At 41.1% G+C, this 18,782-nt stretch overlaps 1 protein-coding gene across 2 annotated transcripts in view; it reads right to left on the bottom strand.

The window, feature by feature from the left end:
* The window catches only part of pde2a (phosphodiesterase 2A), a 174,860-nt gene that overhangs the window by 10,234 nt on the left and 145,844 nt on the right, over nucleotides 1-18,782 (bottom strand). For both annotated transcript variants that reach the window (XM_085379464.1, XM_085379465.1), the window contains exons 10-23: nucleotides 18,297-18,371; nucleotides 18,025-18,066; nucleotides 16,829-16,897; nucleotides 16,610-16,740; nucleotides 8,208-8,319; nucleotides 8,036-8,075; nucleotides 7,450-7,513; nucleotides 7,100-7,181; nucleotides 5,632-5,806; nucleotides 3,839-3,951; nucleotides 816-893; nucleotides 581-703; nucleotides 411-481; nucleotides 3-125 (exon numbers count right to left, since the gene is read on the bottom strand). In XM_085379464.1, the coding sequence (XP_085235590.1) occupies nucleotides 3-125; nucleotides 411-481; nucleotides 581-703; nucleotides 816-893; nucleotides 3,839-3,951; nucleotides 5,632-5,806; nucleotides 7,100-7,181; nucleotides 7,450-7,513; nucleotides 8,036-8,075; nucleotides 8,208-8,319; nucleotides 16,610-16,740; nucleotides 16,829-16,897; nucleotides 18,025-18,066; nucleotides 18,297-18,371 (1,298 nt within the window). The remainder of the gene's footprint in view (nucleotides 1-2; nucleotides 126-410; nucleotides 482-580; nucleotides 704-815; nucleotides 894-3,838; nucleotides 3,952-5,631; nucleotides 5,807-7,099; nucleotides 7,182-7,449; nucleotides 7,514-8,035; nucleotides 8,076-8,207; nucleotides 8,320-16,609; nucleotides 16,741-16,828; nucleotides 16,898-18,024; nucleotides 18,067-18,296; nucleotides 18,372-18,782) is intronic.

Below are 18,782 nucleotides of genomic sequence, written 5' to 3'. Positions count from 1 at the left end.
ACTCGAGGTAGTTGGACAGCCCTAGGTTTTTGTAGAGCAGGTAGCAGAAGTGTGAGACGGAGAAAGCGTGCATCCAGTTGTGGTAGGGAGGGTCTCTGTAGCCTTTCTTCACCATCAGACAGAACCTGGCACCAAGGCAGCAGTTTAAAAACACTCTCATGACTTTTTTTCCCAACATGTAACTCAGTGGTAGCCCCGGAAATTCTCATTCACAACCCATCTCTCCATCAGCTTTAAAAAAACAAACCTGATTGAAGATTCTGCTACAAGCTTACAACGCAATACTACTTAACAATGTAGCCAGAGAATCATTAATAAATAAAGTAAATATTCTTTATTTAAACAGCTGATGGAAAATGATTTAAAGCACAGGCTCTTAAACACAGCATATAAATTGATGGATGTCAGACCTGGCGAGCGTGTGCATGTCGATCTTATAGGTGTTGATGAAACCCATGTCTTCAAACATGCTGAGAACGCACTGCAGACACACAACAGGAGAAGTTACATCAGATTTTGTTCTCTTTAAATCTTTGTGCTGACAGCATTCAGACACACTCTCTCTCTCTCTGCTTCTTACCATCGGCGTGGTGTCATCGGGAAGGGAGCGCGGCGTGCACGTGAACTCTGCGAAGCACGGGTCAATCTCGTTCACCGGGTCGATGCCAGATACCAGCAGCTTAGTCACCTCTTCCTCTGAAACCTGCCACAGACTCATACTGAATCATACTGAGTAAATAGCATGGACACTGTCAGTAAATGCTGCGCGTCGCTGTGCGAGAGTGAGTTTGTGGGATGAAGAGATGTGATTTTACCTTCATATGGTACATCATCATTTCATTGGCCAGATGGGATCTGAACTGAGCCTCGTGGACTCTCTTGTAGAGCAGAGACTGGAGGAAGAACCGGCACATTAAAACGTTGCTAATTCATTTTTAGTAAGAATGAATTCATTATATTATCACGATAACTGGACAAAGACAAACAGAAAGAAATTAAATTAGATGTTTGTGATATAAAGTAATAAAGTTCAGTGAAATATTATGTTATCAGGATCTCCTACTTATGATTGATCTTCCAGCTGGAACCATATTTTGCTTTTCATGGTACCACTGACTACATGCTAGTGAGAGATGAAGTTCTATTTTATTTTGAAAGTATGTTTGTGGGTGGCTGTGGCACAGAAGGTAGAGCAGGTTAGTGGTTCGATTCTCCCTGTCCTTATGGTCTTTTACAGAGTTTGTCATGGTTGGCTGCGTGGCAGGCGTGCAAGCAGGAGTGGTGGATCCAAAATGCAGGACTCAGACACAGAAGTTCAACTTAAAGAGCAGCTTTATTGCTGGAAACCCTCTTACTAACTAAAGGCATCAAAAGACAAACAAAAACGCTGGTGGACTAAAACACTGAAGCAGAAAACACTGAACTGGAACTGGAAACAAAACACTGGTAACACGGAGGCAAAACACACACAGCTTGTTGAGGGTACGACGCAACACTGACTCAGAGAAACACAGGGTCTAAATACACTGGGAAGTAACGAGGAGAATGAGACACAGAAGGAGGGCACAGCTGGGGGAAATTAGAACTGACGAGACAAGCAAAGCAGGACACATTCACATAAGACACGGACCTACAAAGTAAAACAGGAAGGATCACACAGAGACGCGAACTTGACACAGTGGAGACAGCAACTAAGAAACACAGAGACATAAACCATAAGGCAGAGGACTCTAAGAACCGAGAGACACAGAAGGGAACTCAAACATGCAGACACAGACTTACACAGAACAGAGGGGACATAGAGAAACATGAAGGGCAAGGGATCGAAACTAGAAACCATAGAAACTCACACCAAGTACAATAATACAAAAATCACAATGAACTAAAACGCTGGGTCAGGAGACCCAGGACCCTGACAGTTTCCTCCAATGCATCCACTGATATAAAATCATTTATGCATAGAAAAAAGTGTGTGGATGAGGCAAGTAGTAAAAAATGCTTTGAGTGCTCAGATACAGTAGAAATGCACTAAATAAATATCTTTGGATGCACTGAAGCAAAAAATCAGGTGGTTAACAAGAGGTATGATGTCATTAATAAAAAGATAAATTATCCAGATTTTTGTTTTGGCCTTTCGTTCACACACAAAAAGCATTTTGATCTCTGAAAACTGACCTACAGGAAACAAACATTAAGGTACAACAGCCACTATAAACATATGTTGCAGAAAATTATATTTGATTTTCAGCTTTTGCTCCTGCTTCTAAGACATGCGCCTGATTTTTGATGTCAGACTGTGCGCCGTGTTATTGTTTGTAGGCCTCTGAGTGGCCAACATTTCTATATGATCAGGATTTTATCGCCACCTGTTGCTTGGGCATGATCTCGTTTTGCATTTTCATGTGGACAAAACAGTGGTTGTATGGATTGTTTTTCTTTAATGAAAGTGAAAATAAACCCTAAAACCGTGTACGTGTGGATGTAGCCCAACTTCTATGGCTGAAAAACATGTTTAGCTGCTTTGAAGGAAACTCTTAATCCTTTTCAGCTTTCAGTTTGCCAACCTTCGTGTCTGCTCTTCTGGCGCCTCTCTGTTTGTTTTCTGAGTTTTGGCACCTTTCAGTTTTTCCCCGTTTGTTTTTCCTCACTTGGACTTTCGTATTTTGTTTGGGCTTTTGTCGGATTATCCGGAATATTCTTCACCGCCTTTTTCCAAGCACATCGAAGCCATTTTCAGTTGTCTCACCAGTTTGTGATTGCACACATATGTTTGTTACTGCTTTTACATTCACATTCAAATGGTAAACCTGTGATTCATGATTAACAAGCATGTTTTAATTTTCGTGGGCTTTTCACAGCCCTACGTCTGGCCCCCGCTTTACCTTTTAGTACATGAGGGAGCTTTTTACAACCCTGAGAGTACTCTACAGCACGATACTGGGTGAGATCTGATGAATAATATATCTGGCTGTGCTTTAAATCATTAATTAGTGGCCTCGAAAGCAATTATTTTTTTTCTATCAAATATGTTTATAGTTTGTAGATAACCTATTAAGTACCAGCAGTCATTCAGAGGTCACACTCTGCAGGAGCTACTCAACATGAAGTGACTCTGTTTATTAGAACGGGAAGACATTTTCTTTTATCTGAGATCAGGGTGGTGAAGGATGAAAAAGACAATATTTCAATAGAGTTTGTGGGCGATAACAAATATATCTCTCCTTGTTTGTTCATCACTATTATCACAGACGTGATCGTCTTCATAATCGTCTCTGTGAGCCGCGCACAGCTGTTCAGCTGGAAGTATGTTAATAAGTTCAGTTTGCAGCAATCATACAATGCCAATGAACTGCACCACGAAAGCCGTTCACTTCCATCTGACTGAATCTCCTTAAATTTCCCTTGAGACTTTCCTCTTCTCTGCCTCGACTGAGCATTTCACTCCCACTGAGCTGATCTCATCTCGCCGGGACGGGATCAATCTTTCTGACATCGTCAACTATTTTGGGGAGAGCCTCCTAATGATGGATATACTGTAAATGCTAAACTCACTTATATTTGCATCATTATAAGGATGCATGGAACTTGCAGAGATTACATTATTTAAAAATGAAGCTGACTTATTGACCGAGAGAGTCAGTGTGTATGAAGATGAATTGTATAGCAGTCTGGATTTATTCACTGCTGCTCACAGAGATAATAAGAGGAAGTTTGGAAAGTGAGAAGTTATAAAATAATAGTTACTGGAATTAAATTATTTCTCCTCACATGCTCATGTATGTGTGTTACTTTTTAACAACTTGGTCTCTTTGATTAAAGGGAGTTAGAAGAGACTCACATGGGCAATGCTGATGCCACAGTAGATAGAGAAAGCTGTCGCCAAATCCTCATCGAAGCGGTTGAACCACGGCCCATTCATCTTATTCACCAACTCAGCGACGCCGATGACTTCTGGAAAACGGAAGATTTAAAGAGGAAAGGGGTGAGGAGAAGAGGAAGGTGGAACAATTAGGGAGGAAATGATTAAGCAGGAAGAGGGGCGAGAGATGCAGGGATGGATGGAGGCGGGTGAAAGTTGATGAAGAAAAATGGAGAGTGGAAGAGGGAGCGACAAGGACGAGAAAATGAGGCACAAATGGCAAAAGTCAACGTCGAGTCAAAAAGGTCTGCTAACTTGAATTGATTTCACGGTGGAGTCAAACCTAATTGCACATAAAAAGCTCTGAAATTAAAATGTTAATATGATCCGCAGACAGCTCCTTTTTTTACATGGAGACAAATGACACTGACTGCAAAGCTTCTCTGTGGATACAGCAGAAACCATTAGGCAGCAGCATCAAAATAGAGAAGAGGTTTCTGAAAGTCTGGAACACAGAAGATGGTCTAAAGTGCACGTTATACATGTAGGACGTGATGTAACCTCTCTTTGTGCTATTCCGAGAATGAAGCTCCACTTAAAAACAAACAAACAAGAGGGCAATAATGCACTAAATATGATGTTTTTAAATCTGGTGTAAGTTGCTTAGCTTTTATACAAGTCTCAGAGAAGATACTTCTCTGTTTTTGCACGACATCTATTACAGTTCTTCTTGTTTGTTGGGTTTCTTGTGAAATAATGCTGGTCTCGGGGACCAGTTCAGCACCTGCTCTCTTTTATTGTCGCTCTTGGAAAATGTCCAAAATGTTTTTTTTGGTTTTTTATACTGAAATAATCAAAGATTTCCCTGAAAACATGTCTAAATGGCAGTAAATGTTGCTTCATATTGATATTTACCCTTCATAATTAAAAGTTCCTTTATAGATGTGTACGTTGCCTACACAGTGCACGCGAATGCGCCCCCTTTTCCAGTAAAGGTATTGGTTTTTGAACTGTTCACTGATAACATCCATGTACATGATCTCCAAAAATATTTTCATACCAAAGGAGAGGTTTCACGTCAGCCTCTCTTAACTTTTTTTCTTTGCGTCACAGAGCTTTAACTTGGATGCTCTGATGGTTTGCATTTGCTGGTTTACAGAAGCCGTCCTGATCATGTGTAGTAATATTCACTACAGAATCACGTACATGTTTAATGCAGTGTTGCCAGAGGCCAGCAGACCAGAGCTACTCAGTAATGGTTAAAGTCTTGTCCTCTGCAAAAAGAGCTTTGCCTCAATTCCCTGCATCTTTTAATTATATTAATCACTGTATGTGACAAATTCCCCAAATTCTCTGGAATAATTTGCCCTTCCCTGAGTGTTGAGACCCTCCCCATATTTACTTGTAAAAGACTCTTTGGGATGTTTTTTTGTTAGACACAGTCCTGTTACTAATTACCCTAATGAGATGTGAGCTGTTCTGCCAGGTGTCTTGTTTTTAGCATTACATTATGTTTAAGGCTTTTGATCCTCTTGCCTGAACTGTTTTGAAATGTGCTGCTAACCTCCAATTTCAAACAGGCTTTGAGCTGTTGTCAAATTGAATTACATAAAAATGTTCTGCATTCTGCTTTTATCAACATTTTACACATAGTTCCCACTTTTTGGTACACAAGGTTGTATATTTTGCATGATTTCATCAGGAAATCCCTTTGTGTTGAACTCACTGGTATGAAATGAAAAGTCCAAATGTGTGTGTTCATGCATTGTTACCGTTATTCTCATCTTTGATGGGGAAGCAGAGGATGTTGCGAGTCCTGAAGCCCGTGCTGTCATCCACCCCACGATAGAAAAGAGGATGAGAGTAGGCGTCCTTAATGTTCAAAATCTGACCAGTTGTCGCCACGTGGCCGGCAATGCCCTGATCGGCTGGGATGCGAAACTCATTCTGTGCTCAGACACGAAGACACACACAGTTTTGTCTTTACTTAACAGCTCACAGGATAGGGAGACAATCAGCAAGTGTAATCATATAAATATCTTGGAACCATAATCAATGAAAACCTGAATTTTGATGAGAATTACAAATTGGTCTGGAAAAAGGGTCACAAGTGCCTTTACTGCCTTAGGAAACTTGCTCATTTCCACATTGACTGAACAATTTAACTTCGTTTTATCGTCCTTTTATTGAGTCTGTTTTATCTTTTTGTTTGGTGGCATGGTTCGGTCAGACCTCTGTTGCAGAGAAAATCTGACTGAATTGGATAGTGAGATGGTCCAGTCGTCTGATAGGTGAGTCACAGCCCTGTTTAGCCTCCCTGTACACTAAACAGGAACAACGGATGGCTTTATCAATTCTTAATAATGGTTCCCATCCTCTACAGGGTGAATCTCAGCTTCTTCCCTGGGGACGGAGCTTTCTAGTTCCAAGATGCAGGACAAAGTGTTATAAAAACAGCTTTGTCCCCGCTGCCATCACTGAACTCAATAAGAACGGTTTCATTTGATTTCATCTTGTCTAATTAACAAATATGTGTCTGTCAGGTTTCATTAAGTGTGTGTTTAGTGATGGGATGCTAAATGCTCTCATTTTATTGTGGTGTTCCTCAAGGCTCTATGCTTGGCCCACTTTTGCTTTCAATATATATGCTGCCTCTCCACCGTATCATTCAAAAGACTGATTCTAATTACTTTAAAGCTTTTAATGGTTTGAATTACATGAAGGACTCATTAACATCTATGTGCCTGGGCACTAACTGATACCAGTGAATGAGGTTCTGCTGGTTATCCTGAGGTCTCTTGTAAAGAAAGGTTAGCGGGCCTCATCCGTCAGAGCTCCAATTGTGATCGGAATGACATCAGAACCTTTTGAATCTTTTAAACCATTTTTTAATCGTAAAGTTTTTATGAATGTCACAATGTTGGTTTTAGTATTCCTGTATTTCTTATTATTTGTCTTGTTGTTATTTGGCCTTTTTTTCTTTTTAGATGTTTAACTTTTTTCCTGTGATGCAATAAAGTTTATTATTATCATTATTATTCCAGTATGTAGATATTTGTTCAGTGTACTTTGATAATTCTCCCTGTTATAATTTCCTGTTACTCCCTGTTGCCAAATTCAAGACAGCCAAAAAAGTCTCCATAAATCTTAGACCATTAGGCCACGGTGCAGCTGTGCACTGTCAGCACAGTCATGCTAAGTGTTTATATGTGTGTTAAATTAAATGCTTGTTTGCCGTACCTCCTCCTCACTGACCACACCACCATCAAACACCTTTGCCACCAGCTCATGGCTCACACGATCCAGCAGGAACACCGAACAGCTGCAGAAACAGTGAACGTCAGATTTCGAGGGGTAAGAGACAGAACGGAGCACAGCTGAGAACATTAGAGAGTTTTATCTCGTTTCATCTCAGGTCATTTTGTAACTTATTAAATGACGCAAGTCAGTTAAGAACAAATTGCCTAGATAGCCTTTGCAAATGGAGATAAAGACATTCACACTATGCACAGACACACATGCACACACTCTTTCTGTCTTTCATACACGCACACTGATAAATCCCTTTGAAGATGAATCAGAGGGCTTACATCTCTGCATCACTGAGGTTCCTGGCCTCCACTATAATTTCCTGTAACAGCACTGACACATCATCTGAAAGAATCAGAGAGACAGAGAGGACGGGGGGAGAACGAGAGAAAAAAAAGAAGGATGAGAGAGGGAATTAAATGGAAAACAGAGGAAATTATAAGGGGACACAGCAAAACCCAGATAGACAGAAACAGAGATTACAGTACGAGTACCGGTGGATCCGCCACACAAGCTGATAAGAGCTTTTGTAATCAACGCTTCAGTACAGTGAGAGGCAATTTGCTCTACCAACAGATCAATTTTTGTACCTGCAATCATGATGCCATCAGTGCTTACAGCTCGATAAGAATGGAAATACCTCCACAGATAGATGGAAATTATAGGAAAGAAAGGTGGACCCATAATTTTCAATGCCCTTTTGATTTTATGACAATGATCACCTTAAGGGTCGCTAATATCTCATTCAATTATGTGCACCATTTGTTTCACAAGGTGATCACTTCAATTAATGCAAATTGCACCACACTGGTCTTGCTTCACACTTGACAGACACATGGATGGACAGACGGAGGAGAGAAGACTTACCCAAATGTGTAAAGAGATTTTTGGCCACTTGCAAGAGCGCCTATAAAGAGAAACAGCGAACACAAATAGCTCTTCAAAGGGCAACTTCATGTATATTTATGCATACGGCATATGTGAGAATATGACTGGATGGGTGTGTGTTTTTGTGTGTGTCCGTGTGCATGTGCAGTACCTGGCACTCCACTTTGAGCTTCTGCTCTTTCTGGAAGGCCAAAGTTGAAGTGAGGACTGTTGAAGTGTAGCAGAAACAGTGCTGGATGGCATGTTCATCTACCTCGGTGTGTCTGCAATAGGGAACACACACAGAGTAAAGGGTAAAAGCCTGGCTATAACTAACAGGCTGCTACTTATTTCATTTATTATAACAAATCTGGATTTTGCACTGCTATGAAACATTTCCCATTTATGAAATGGCTTACAAATGAAATCTTGTAATTAAACTATCCAACTGCAGATATGTAAATAGAGCAGTGTGCAAAAGTCTTGAGCCACCTTTTATTTCTTCATAATTTGCTTCCCAGGATCCAGACTTTCTAATAACTTTTTAAAATGCCCTTGATAAGTAGTTCTCCGGGTTTCCTGAAGGTCTTTCAGTTTTTCTTAGGACATTGGTTGCTTTTTCACTTATTTTTAGTCCAGTCTTTGTACCTGAACATTTTAGGAGGAATGTTTTCTGCTTTAGTCACTACACAATGACCTATGAATCATTCAAGCATACCTAATCCAACAGATTAACCTGTGTACTGTCTACATGCAACAGACAACTTAGCAATGAACCAATTTTAAATGGTATCTTTAGGTACTTTCTTATTAGCAGCCTGCCAGAAAAACAAAGATAACACATTTTGACAGGCATCAAATTGCCAAAGAGCTGTTTTTTTTCCCATTTCCATTTTCTATTTTCCATATTCCTACTAACATATAAAAACTAAATAAAGACTTTTGTACAATACTGTATATCAGAACCATTTAAATAATCTGTTTTGTCATAAAAACATGAACACGCTCTTACTTGAGACATTTTTCCAAAACTAAAATCATGCAAAAAAAGTAAATAAGAAACCTCAATAATTACCTTCACACACAGGAAGGTGGAAAAGACAACAGTCTCTACTCTTGGCTAACTACGACAAAGACTTACAACTCTGTGCAGGCAACAAGTGAAGGCAAAACTGACAGCAACACCATTGACCACATTCATGCTTGTAGTTGTCTGTGTTTGCCTACAGAGGGCAGTGGCATATTATTGTGCAGATATCAGGGTATATTGTATATTGCTTCAAGGTGTTCTTGCCCTCCGCTTGGAGGCCTCAGAGGAATCTAAGCAAAAGAGGTTGGAGCCTGAAAAAAAGCCTGTCAGGCTCACTTTAACTTCAACAAGTGTCCTACAAATCTTTACGAGTGACATTCAGAGATTCAGAGGAGTCAGAATAAAGAGAGTGGAAAATATTTTTTGGTGGCAGACGCCAGTTATTTGAAGCTGTGATAGAAAATGATCAACAGCCTGTGGGAGTCCACCTCCAAAGACCAGAAGGTGCATGTCTTCTGTGACACTGGACTGGAGCAGTTAAAAATCCTGCCATCACTTAGAAACAAACCATCACTCAGCCTAATTGTCAAAAGAACAATATATCTGAGTGTAAATTAAAAAAAACAGTGTCTCTATTGTCTCCTTCTAACAATGTGCTTCTGCTCATTCTCAAGCTGCTTCTTTTTCCTGCTGCCACTAAATCTGAGATATGGACCTGTTACCAGTGTCACAATATGTTGTTATACACCGGTGTCACGGGTGAAGAGGACACCGTGAATATGATCAGACAATATCTATAATGAGGCGATGCACCTTCGAGATATACGGCTCTTCTAAAATCTGGATGATTGTGCTCACAGAACAGGATATTCATCACATTATATGCACAGCTGAGACCATAATCCTGCTGCTGTTACTATGGTAATGAGATGCAAACTCTATCATTTGTGCCACTGGCAGAGGGAGAAATTATAGGACATGATCCCTTCTCATCTCTCACAATCTTGACAGAGAGAGAGAGAGAGAGAGAGAGGGAGGGAGTACAAACACGGGACTGCGTGAGAGTGTCTGCACGTGTGTGGAAATCATACAATACACAAAAAAACTTTCCCAGTTTCTTAGACAAACACAGAGACAAACAGCTGGAGTGCAAGTTTACAGACTTCTGCATTCAGGAGATAGCAGCATTGCTCTGGGCAACACACACACACACACAACCAAATACATACACACGCATGCCAAAACATAGCGCCAAACCAGGCAGCAAAGCCTCCTGCTGCTTTTAGGCTCATGACCTGACGCTAGATCCTCACACTGTCATCCTCATCGCAGCCATCTGGACACACACACACACATTAGAGCTCAAGCTCAAAAAGTGCTGTGGTACATGTTTGGGGGCGGTCACTCTGTCAAATGACGGACTTTCCACATCTGCCAGTGACACGGAGCGGGACCCAGACTTAAATTATCCGTGTAAAACTGTGTCACTCTGGGTTATAATGGTACGTTTTGTAAGCATCAGCCCTTGCAGTGAAAGATGGGTGTGCATTGTTGATGGAGTCATATTAACAACCTGATGAGTTAGCGGGTCTTCTTGCCCAATAAATGACAGCTGCATACTTTTGCAAGACTTTTAAGCAAGAAGCACTGCCGAGTAGGGATTCGCAAGAGTGATGACAAACAGCCATGCAGAATGAGGGACAGGTGAGGCCTTGACTTCTAACAAAAACATATACAGGGTTTTCTTGCAAATCATCAGTAAATACTAGGGGTGCAACGATACACAAAATTCACGGTTCGGTTCGATACTTTGGTGTCACGGTTCGATATTTTTTCGATACAAAAAAATGTTCATGCATTTTTAATTTGTCATTTATTAAAATTATAAATATATATTTTAACTCAAAAGTACAGTTTTTAAATTTAACCCTAACCCTTGTGCGTGTTTTTTATTTTGACAGCGAATGCGCACCTGCGGACCACTTATGTGCAGCCCTGGTTATTTAGCTCGTCATATTGCAGCCACAGAAATTCTTTTGTCCATAAAACCATAAAGCTGCACTTTCTTTTTGCCTTATAGTCTGATTTGTCATAACTTCTCCGTTTTGTGGTAAGCTTTTCTTTGGCTGTCACTTCTTCACCCTGACCTGTCTTATTTGGCTCAGCAGAACTAAAATATATATCTGTCTGTGAAGGTTCTCAGTCATCCAGGTCATCGTAGTCAAATATATATCCTGCTGCTTTTACACACGCACTCACATAAGCTCAGCGATTCTCTGCGCGATCAACCTCTCACATGTTTAAGCTGCGGGAGATTTCACTTGTCATGTTTGCATAGTAAGCTAACGATTAATAAGACGATGTCAGAGGAATTGGTGCACAAATTATCATCACTCACAGATCAGTGCTGTCGCTCTCTATACACAGTTCGCACGATTGCAAAGTGAAAGCAAAAAAACAAGCGCAAATTCAAACGCGATTTCAATATGTCACATATTGACAGTGGCTCACCGATGCCAATGACATAATTACCCAGCTACATTTCTGAAAGAATGCAAAAGCATTGACATATATTTTTCCTACAATAGCCCGACGGGCAGGGCAGAGATAGATTTTGGTAGCCGGACTGAAAAAATCGCTAGCTCCGGGACGTCGGGCTAGCGATATTGCGAGCCCTGTATCTGATTGAGGAATCACTCATCTTTGGAAAAGAGAGTTTATTACAGAGAAATGGCTCTTTCCAAAATAAAAGCTATACTATCCGCTTCTTCTGGGCTATATTCTCAGCAGCATAAGGAGAATCATGTGCTAACAGCTGTCTAAATGACTCGGCTAAAGTTAGTAGCATGCTTGCTTTTTTTTGTCTGCTTCCACTTGTCTTTGCACTAGGATGATGTTGGCGTAAATGTGCAGTCATATTCGTCGTGTTCCCACTAGTGCTTTCAGGTTAATCTCGTTGAAATGACCTTAACGCCACAACACGGCAAATCTCCGTTAACGAGCTACCGCCGATTGCTCCGTGCATGGGGCTAGACGGCCAATTGAGCATTGCATGGCGCATCCAACATACTGTTTTACTTTAGTCCATGACTCGCTTACCTTCAGGGTCATACTTCACATGAAAACCAAAATAATTCCAAACGCCAGAACTGAATGAGGGTGGGGGAGGTGCCCTGCGCTCTTCCTTCTGACTATGCTGTCTGTGTTGAGCGCTCAGTGGATCTGCGCTGGACAGTGCAGCCTAGGCGGAGTAGTCGAACGCAGATTCACTGAGCGCTCAACACAGACAGCATCGTCAGAAGGAAAATTGATAAAATAAATTACAAATGTTGTATTGTTCGATACATATGCGTACCGAACCGAAAGCACTGTATCGAACGGTTCAATATCGATACGAATATCGTTGCACCCCTAGTAAATACCTGAAGATCAGTTCAGCTCAGACTCAGATGGCAGACTGTTAATAATCAGCATTGTTTCCCTTGTGTGCTCTCTGCACAGACACTCGGCATCACCAACAGTTTCTGCTTGAACTAACCTAAAATATCCTGATTTCACGTATCAGCAGCAGGCATCTGTGCAGCTCCGTGTGATTTGTGAATCCATACAGCCTGTGCACAAATCTGGTGCTTGGCTGGAAAATGACTAAGAAGCTTTAATAGGTAACTTGAAAAGGAATAAAACAATGTAAGCAGCCTAGTTTTGTAGCCAATGGATGGGAGGGATGTTTATTTTATTCATTTATTCATATGTTTTGAGAAATACAATATATCTGCGAATATTTTGGAGATTGTTATTCAAATAGGTAAGAAGATTTGCTATAACACATCTATAAGAGATGGACAGACGAGACAAATTGCAGATGATCTGCGAATTGTTTTGCTCCACAGTTAAAAAGGTAAAAAGAAAGCACACCCTCTTTCAGGTTTTACATATCAGGAGATAATAAAAATCAGCTGGTCCTTAGCAGGTCTTAAAATGAGGTAAACGGAACTACAGCACATAACATATTACACTGCACCAAAATGCAGTAGCAATGTGTGAAAAAATACACCCTACAAGCTGCTTCCACCTTTAGGTGCAATAACTCAAAGCTACATTTTCTGTATTACTTCATCATTTCCTCACATCATTGTGGAGGAATTCTGACCCACTCTTCTTTAAAATATTGCTTTAGCTGATTTGGTTTGATTTGTTAAGCATAGCTCTCTGAATTTCCTACCACAGCACATCAGTCAGGTCTGGAGTTCGACACCTTGATTCTTTTCTTTTCTAGTCATTCTGTACGAAGGATCATTTTCCTGTCGCATGATCGAGTTTGAGTCAAGCTTTATCTGTCAGACAGATGAATTCACGTTTGACTCTAAAAAAGTTTGGAACACAGAGAAGTTCATGGTCGACTAAAAGACTGCAAGCTGCCCAGGTGCTGTGGCTGCAAAACAAGCACAAATCACCACCCCCTTGATGACAGTGGGATATACAGTGGGGCAAAAAAGTATTTAGTCAGCCACCGATTGTGCAAGTTGCCCCACTTAAAATGATGACAGAGGTCAGTAATTTGCACCACAGGTACACTTCAACTGTGAGAGACAGAATGTGAAAAAAAAATCCATGAATCCACATGGTAGGATTTGTAAAGAATTTATTCGTAAATCAGGGTGGAAAATAAGTATTTGGTCAATAACAAAAATACAACTCAATACTTTGTAACATAACCTTTGTTGGCAATAACAGAGGTCAAACGTTTACTATAGGTCTTTACCAGGTTTGCACACACAGTAGCTGGTATTTTGGCCCATTCCTCCATGCAGATCTTCTCGAGAGCAGTGATGTTTTGGGGCTGTCGCCGAGCAACACGGACTTTCAACTCCCGCCACAGATTTTCTATGGGGTTGAGGTCTGGAGACTGGCTAGGCCACTCCAGGACTTTCAAATGCTTCTTACGGAGCCACTCCTTTGTTGCCCGGGCGGTGTGTTTTGGATCATTGTCATGTTGGAAGACCCAGCCTCGTTTCATCTTCAAAGTTCTCACTGATGGAAGGAGGTTTTGGCTCAAAATCTCACGATACATGGCCCCATTCATTCTGTCCTTAACACGGATCAGTCGTCCTGTCCCCTTGGCAGAAAAACAGCCCCATAGCATGATGTTTCCACCCCCATGCTTCACAGTAGGTATGGTGTTCTTGGGATGCAACTCAGTATTCTTCTTCCTCCAAACACGACGAGTTGAGTTTATACCAAAAAGTTCTACTTTGGTTTCATCTGACCACATGACATTCTCCCAATCCTCTGCTGTATCATCCATGTGCTCTCTGGCAAACTTCAGACGGGCCTGGACATGCACTGGCTTCAGCAGCGGAACACGTCTGGCACTGCGGGATTTGATTCCCTGCCGTTGTAGTGTGTTACTGATGGTGACCTTTGTTACTTTGGTCCCAGCTCTCTGCAGGTCATTCACCAGGTCCCCCCGTGTGGTTCTGGGATCTTTGCTCACCGTTCTCATGATCATTTTGACCCCACGGGATGAGATCTTGCGTGGAGCCCCAGATCGAGGGAGATTATCAGTGGTCTTGTATGTCTTCCATTTTCTGATGATTGCTCCCACAGTTGATTTTTTTCACACCAAGCTGCTTGCCTATTGTAGATTCACTCTTCCCAGTCTGGTGCAGGTCTACAATACTTTTCCTGGCGTCCTTCGAAAGCTCTTTGGTCTTGGCCATGGCAGAGTTTGGAGTCTGACTGTTTGAGGCTGTGGACAGGTGTCTTTTATACAGATGATGAGTTCAAACAGGTGCCATTCATACAGGTAACGAGTGGGGGACAGAAAAGCTTCTTACAGAAGACGTTACAGGTCTGTGAGAGCCAGAGATTTTCCTTGTTTGAGGTGACCAAATACTTATTTTCCACCCTAATTTACGAATAAATTCTTTACAAATCCTACCATGTGAATTCATGGATTTTTTTTTCACATTCTGTCTCTCACAGTTGAAGTGTACCTCTGGTGCAAATTACTGACCTCTGTCATCATTTTAAGTGGGGGAACTTGCACAATCGGTGGCTGACTAAATACTTTTTTGCCCCACTGTATAGTATAATATGGTCAAAAATCTCCACTTTGGTCTCATCTGTCTGAAGGACATTAGTCCAGAAGTCTTGTGTAACTTGGCAAACCTCAGCTGTGCTGCCACGTGCTATTAGCCCTCTCAAGGCAGGCGTTGCCGATTTGCAACAGTTAAAAACTAACAACCTGATTACCCCACATACATACTGAGAAGTACCACTGCAGGACTTGGTTGTGCATTAGCAACAAAAAGTTTAATTTGAGCCTGAGAGGGTTAAGAGAGAAAAGATTTTCTCCCGGCTACCCTCCCAAAGACTTGTTCAGTCTTTACTGAACTTTTAACATGCTAACCTGTAAAGTCAGGGATGTACCACTTTGTTTTTTGCAGTTCGTCCGAGCATAACAGGGAGTGACTTTGGTGTAATTTGCTGGGACGTCCGATCCTGGGGTGATTGTCAGCTGTCTCAAATGTTTTCCACTTGTGAATGATCTTTCACACTGTACAATGATGGACTGATTTGTTAATGAAGTACATACCTGTCCTCTTATCCTCCTGCTTCTTATGGAAGCTGTAAGGGTGTGCTTAGTTTTTGGTGATGATATATGACGTATGTGATGTGTTGGAGTTGCATTTACCTCATTTTTACACCCGCTAAGGACCAGATGATGCTTTGCTCTGATATTTAAAGCCTTAAGAGAGTATACTTTCTTTTAACCATGACTGTATTTGCTCAATAGCATCCTGTGCTGGAAAACATGAAATAGCCTCTTTGTGTTATACTGATGCATGAGAGTATTATATATATTTAATTGTAAAGCTGTAGCAGCATGTGCATGTGTCACACGTTGCCGTGCCTATCACTGGTCTGAGTGATATCATTTCTCCTAGCCTATCCTTACCTTTCCATTATTCTGTCTTTTTGCACACACTTTTGGAACCTGTCATTACACTCACATTTCTGACATGTGTCTTTAAACAGACACTCTGCTATCAGCAAAAAATCCCGTATGAATGTCAGCCCTGCACAAGTATTTCTGGGCTACTCTAGGTTAAACTCCAGGGCTGCTTTTGCATCTCAGTCCTTCCCCTGCATCTGTTCATGGCCAACACAAAGCACAACCTGCTGGTAAGCTGCAGATCTTAGTGGAAACAGCAGTGCAGTCTCTGCTACTATAACCTCAACAAATTTGAGCTGTAAGGCGCAACTAATCAGGCCCCATCCCGACATTACTGTAAGCTGCTGTCAGATAAATCTTTGCATCTACCATGAGTCAGCAGTTGTGGCATTAGGAAAAGCCAAATCACTTTTGGACTGACAGCCGAGTAATTTCAAAAAAGTTTTTTCGGCATTAAGCCATCAACGCCGGAGTGATTTCTGAACAGCTGGGAGGTCCAAACGCAATTTCAGCGAGTGCCGTGTGGTCTTCTCAGCATTAAACAGAAAAACAAACCAAAAAGAAACAACTCAAAGCGAGGACGTACCTTTTCCCGCCCTCCTTGTTGAACGCGCACGCTAGTGCCACCACCTGACCTGTAGCCCTGCTGACCACAGGCACACAAAGCATGGAGGAAATCTCACAGCCCAACATACTGGACAGTTGCCTGCGCTCCTCCTGCCATGGTAGCAGGCAGAAAAGACAAACAGATTAGTTACAGTGATGCAGGCAGATAGATAGATGCACAAATAGATAGATCTCTTACAGCACTGATGTCTTGAAGAGTAATTGACTTCTTCTTCTCGACAACCTGACCAAAACGTCCAAACATCAGCTGCACAGAAGTAAGAAAAACAAGGAGATAATAAAGACAAGATGAGCACACGGAAAGTAAATAAAACCAGTATAATGAGGGTAAAATAGATATAAAAAAGCTTGTTTATTGTCAGTGAAGCTTATTACCACTGCTAAACAGCACATACAGCCACTTAAGTTTTTTTTCTTGTGTCTTGATTTCTCTCTTCACCGGCTATTATTGAGATTTCACACATCATTTAGGCTGGGGCACGCAGTCTATTCACACGATAATGGAAAGCCTGTTAAATATGCTACACAAGCACTGCAGCCAGAGACAGGAGAGTGCAAGCCACCCAAAGGATGTCATTACTGGCCCTCACCAAATTTCTTAATTATAACTCCTGCTGAGGATTATAAGTGATTACACGTGGGAGGCTTATTCTATCATGGCACTCGAAAAAAAAGAAAAAAAAGAAACTACACGCAGGGTTGCAACACTTGCATCATAATTCTGTTTATTAAAAATTGGAGAAGACATCCCTGAAATCCACACCTCAGCTTAACAGACCACATAACGAACAAGAAGCACTCAGAGAGCGCAAACCTCAGCCGAGGCAGCTCACCACAAATAATTTAAGGAAAAACGATTGCGATTGATCTCGAAGAGCTATTTTGTATCATTGTAATTTCTTTACCTTACAATATAAAGCGCCTTTAAGCAACTGTTGTTGTGATAAAACTGAATATAATTGGATTGAAAGAGGTCAGAGGTCAAATATGACATATTTTAAATTCACAGCACACTTGCAAGAATCATAGTTTCTAAGTTATAAGGTTTTTTGTCAGTTTTTGAGTGTTAATAATTAAATTGACCTTGAAGACCATGATGGGTGTATGTACAAATTTTTCAGAATTCATTCAAAGCATTTTGAGCTATTGTGTTTACAGAGTGAGACACATGCAAAAGCTATTAAAACATAACCTCGCTCCCCGAAGGAAATGAAGGTCATTCATGAGTAAAAGGGAAAAATAAAAGACTTAATGGAAATGCGATCAAACCGGTAAAAAAAAACCTGTTTTACTGGGAACATTGGAGACAAACATGAAATGTAGATGAAAATCAATGAACAATAAGTAAATTATTGCATTGATATTTTGCCTCACCGGGAAGCTGATCTCCTCTTCCAGGACTTTGTCTCTGACTACCTAAAAGGTCAGAGATGTCAAAGGTCAGGAGTTCTTCAAATGTTAATGTTCAAATTGCTCTTTGATAAATGAGTCATGGTGTGTGTGTGTGTGTGTGTGTCTGTGGGGATGAGGAGAACAGTATGTGAGTCCATGTTGTTTTTTGTGTGGTATTTCAAAGACAGATTATGAAAACAAATGTGTACGACAGCGATAAAGATGTGTCTGTGTGTGTGCGTTTGTGTGTATACCTGGCAAAATAGCTGGTGGTTATCCTCAGAGACCAGTAGCAAACAACAGCACTGCGACCGAGTCTGCTGCTGCAACTGCGGAAGAACACAAACACGACATCAGTCCTGACGTATAATCACAGAAATCTCTCTTTATCGGACTCGCTCAGATTGTTTTAAAACCTTCAATTTACTATTCTTTGGAGTGTAGCCTAGGCGTGGAGATAAGATAAGAAATCGGCGGACAGTGAAAAATGACTGCTCCCGGGGCGTGGTGAGAATTCAAACTGATTTTTGCAGTAGATTAAAATCTGGAATGAAATTAGGTTTTTATTACGCTAAACAGACGGGATTTATTCAAGTACATTTTCAGCGTAAGCCCCGCAGTTAGCTGTGATTTTCCAAGATGGACAAACAGAAGAAAATCACATTTGGTGTCTGCGTGTGTGTAAATTAAAGTGTGTGTGTGTGTGCTCAAGCTCCCTGAAGCTGTTGCTCTGTAAGACC

This window comes from Rhamphochromis longiceps, linkage group LG14 (genome assembly GCF_057381845.1).
Source record: "Rhamphochromis longiceps isolate RC_006_pf linkage group LG14, R_longiceps_female_GT1.1, whole genome shotgun sequence".
Taxonomy (NCBI): domain Eukaryota; kingdom Metazoa; phylum Chordata; class Actinopteri; order Cichliformes; family Cichlidae; genus Rhamphochromis; species Rhamphochromis longiceps.
The sequence above is the reverse complement of the archived record's forward strand: the minus strand, read 5'-3'. Positions and strand labels throughout refer to the sequence as shown.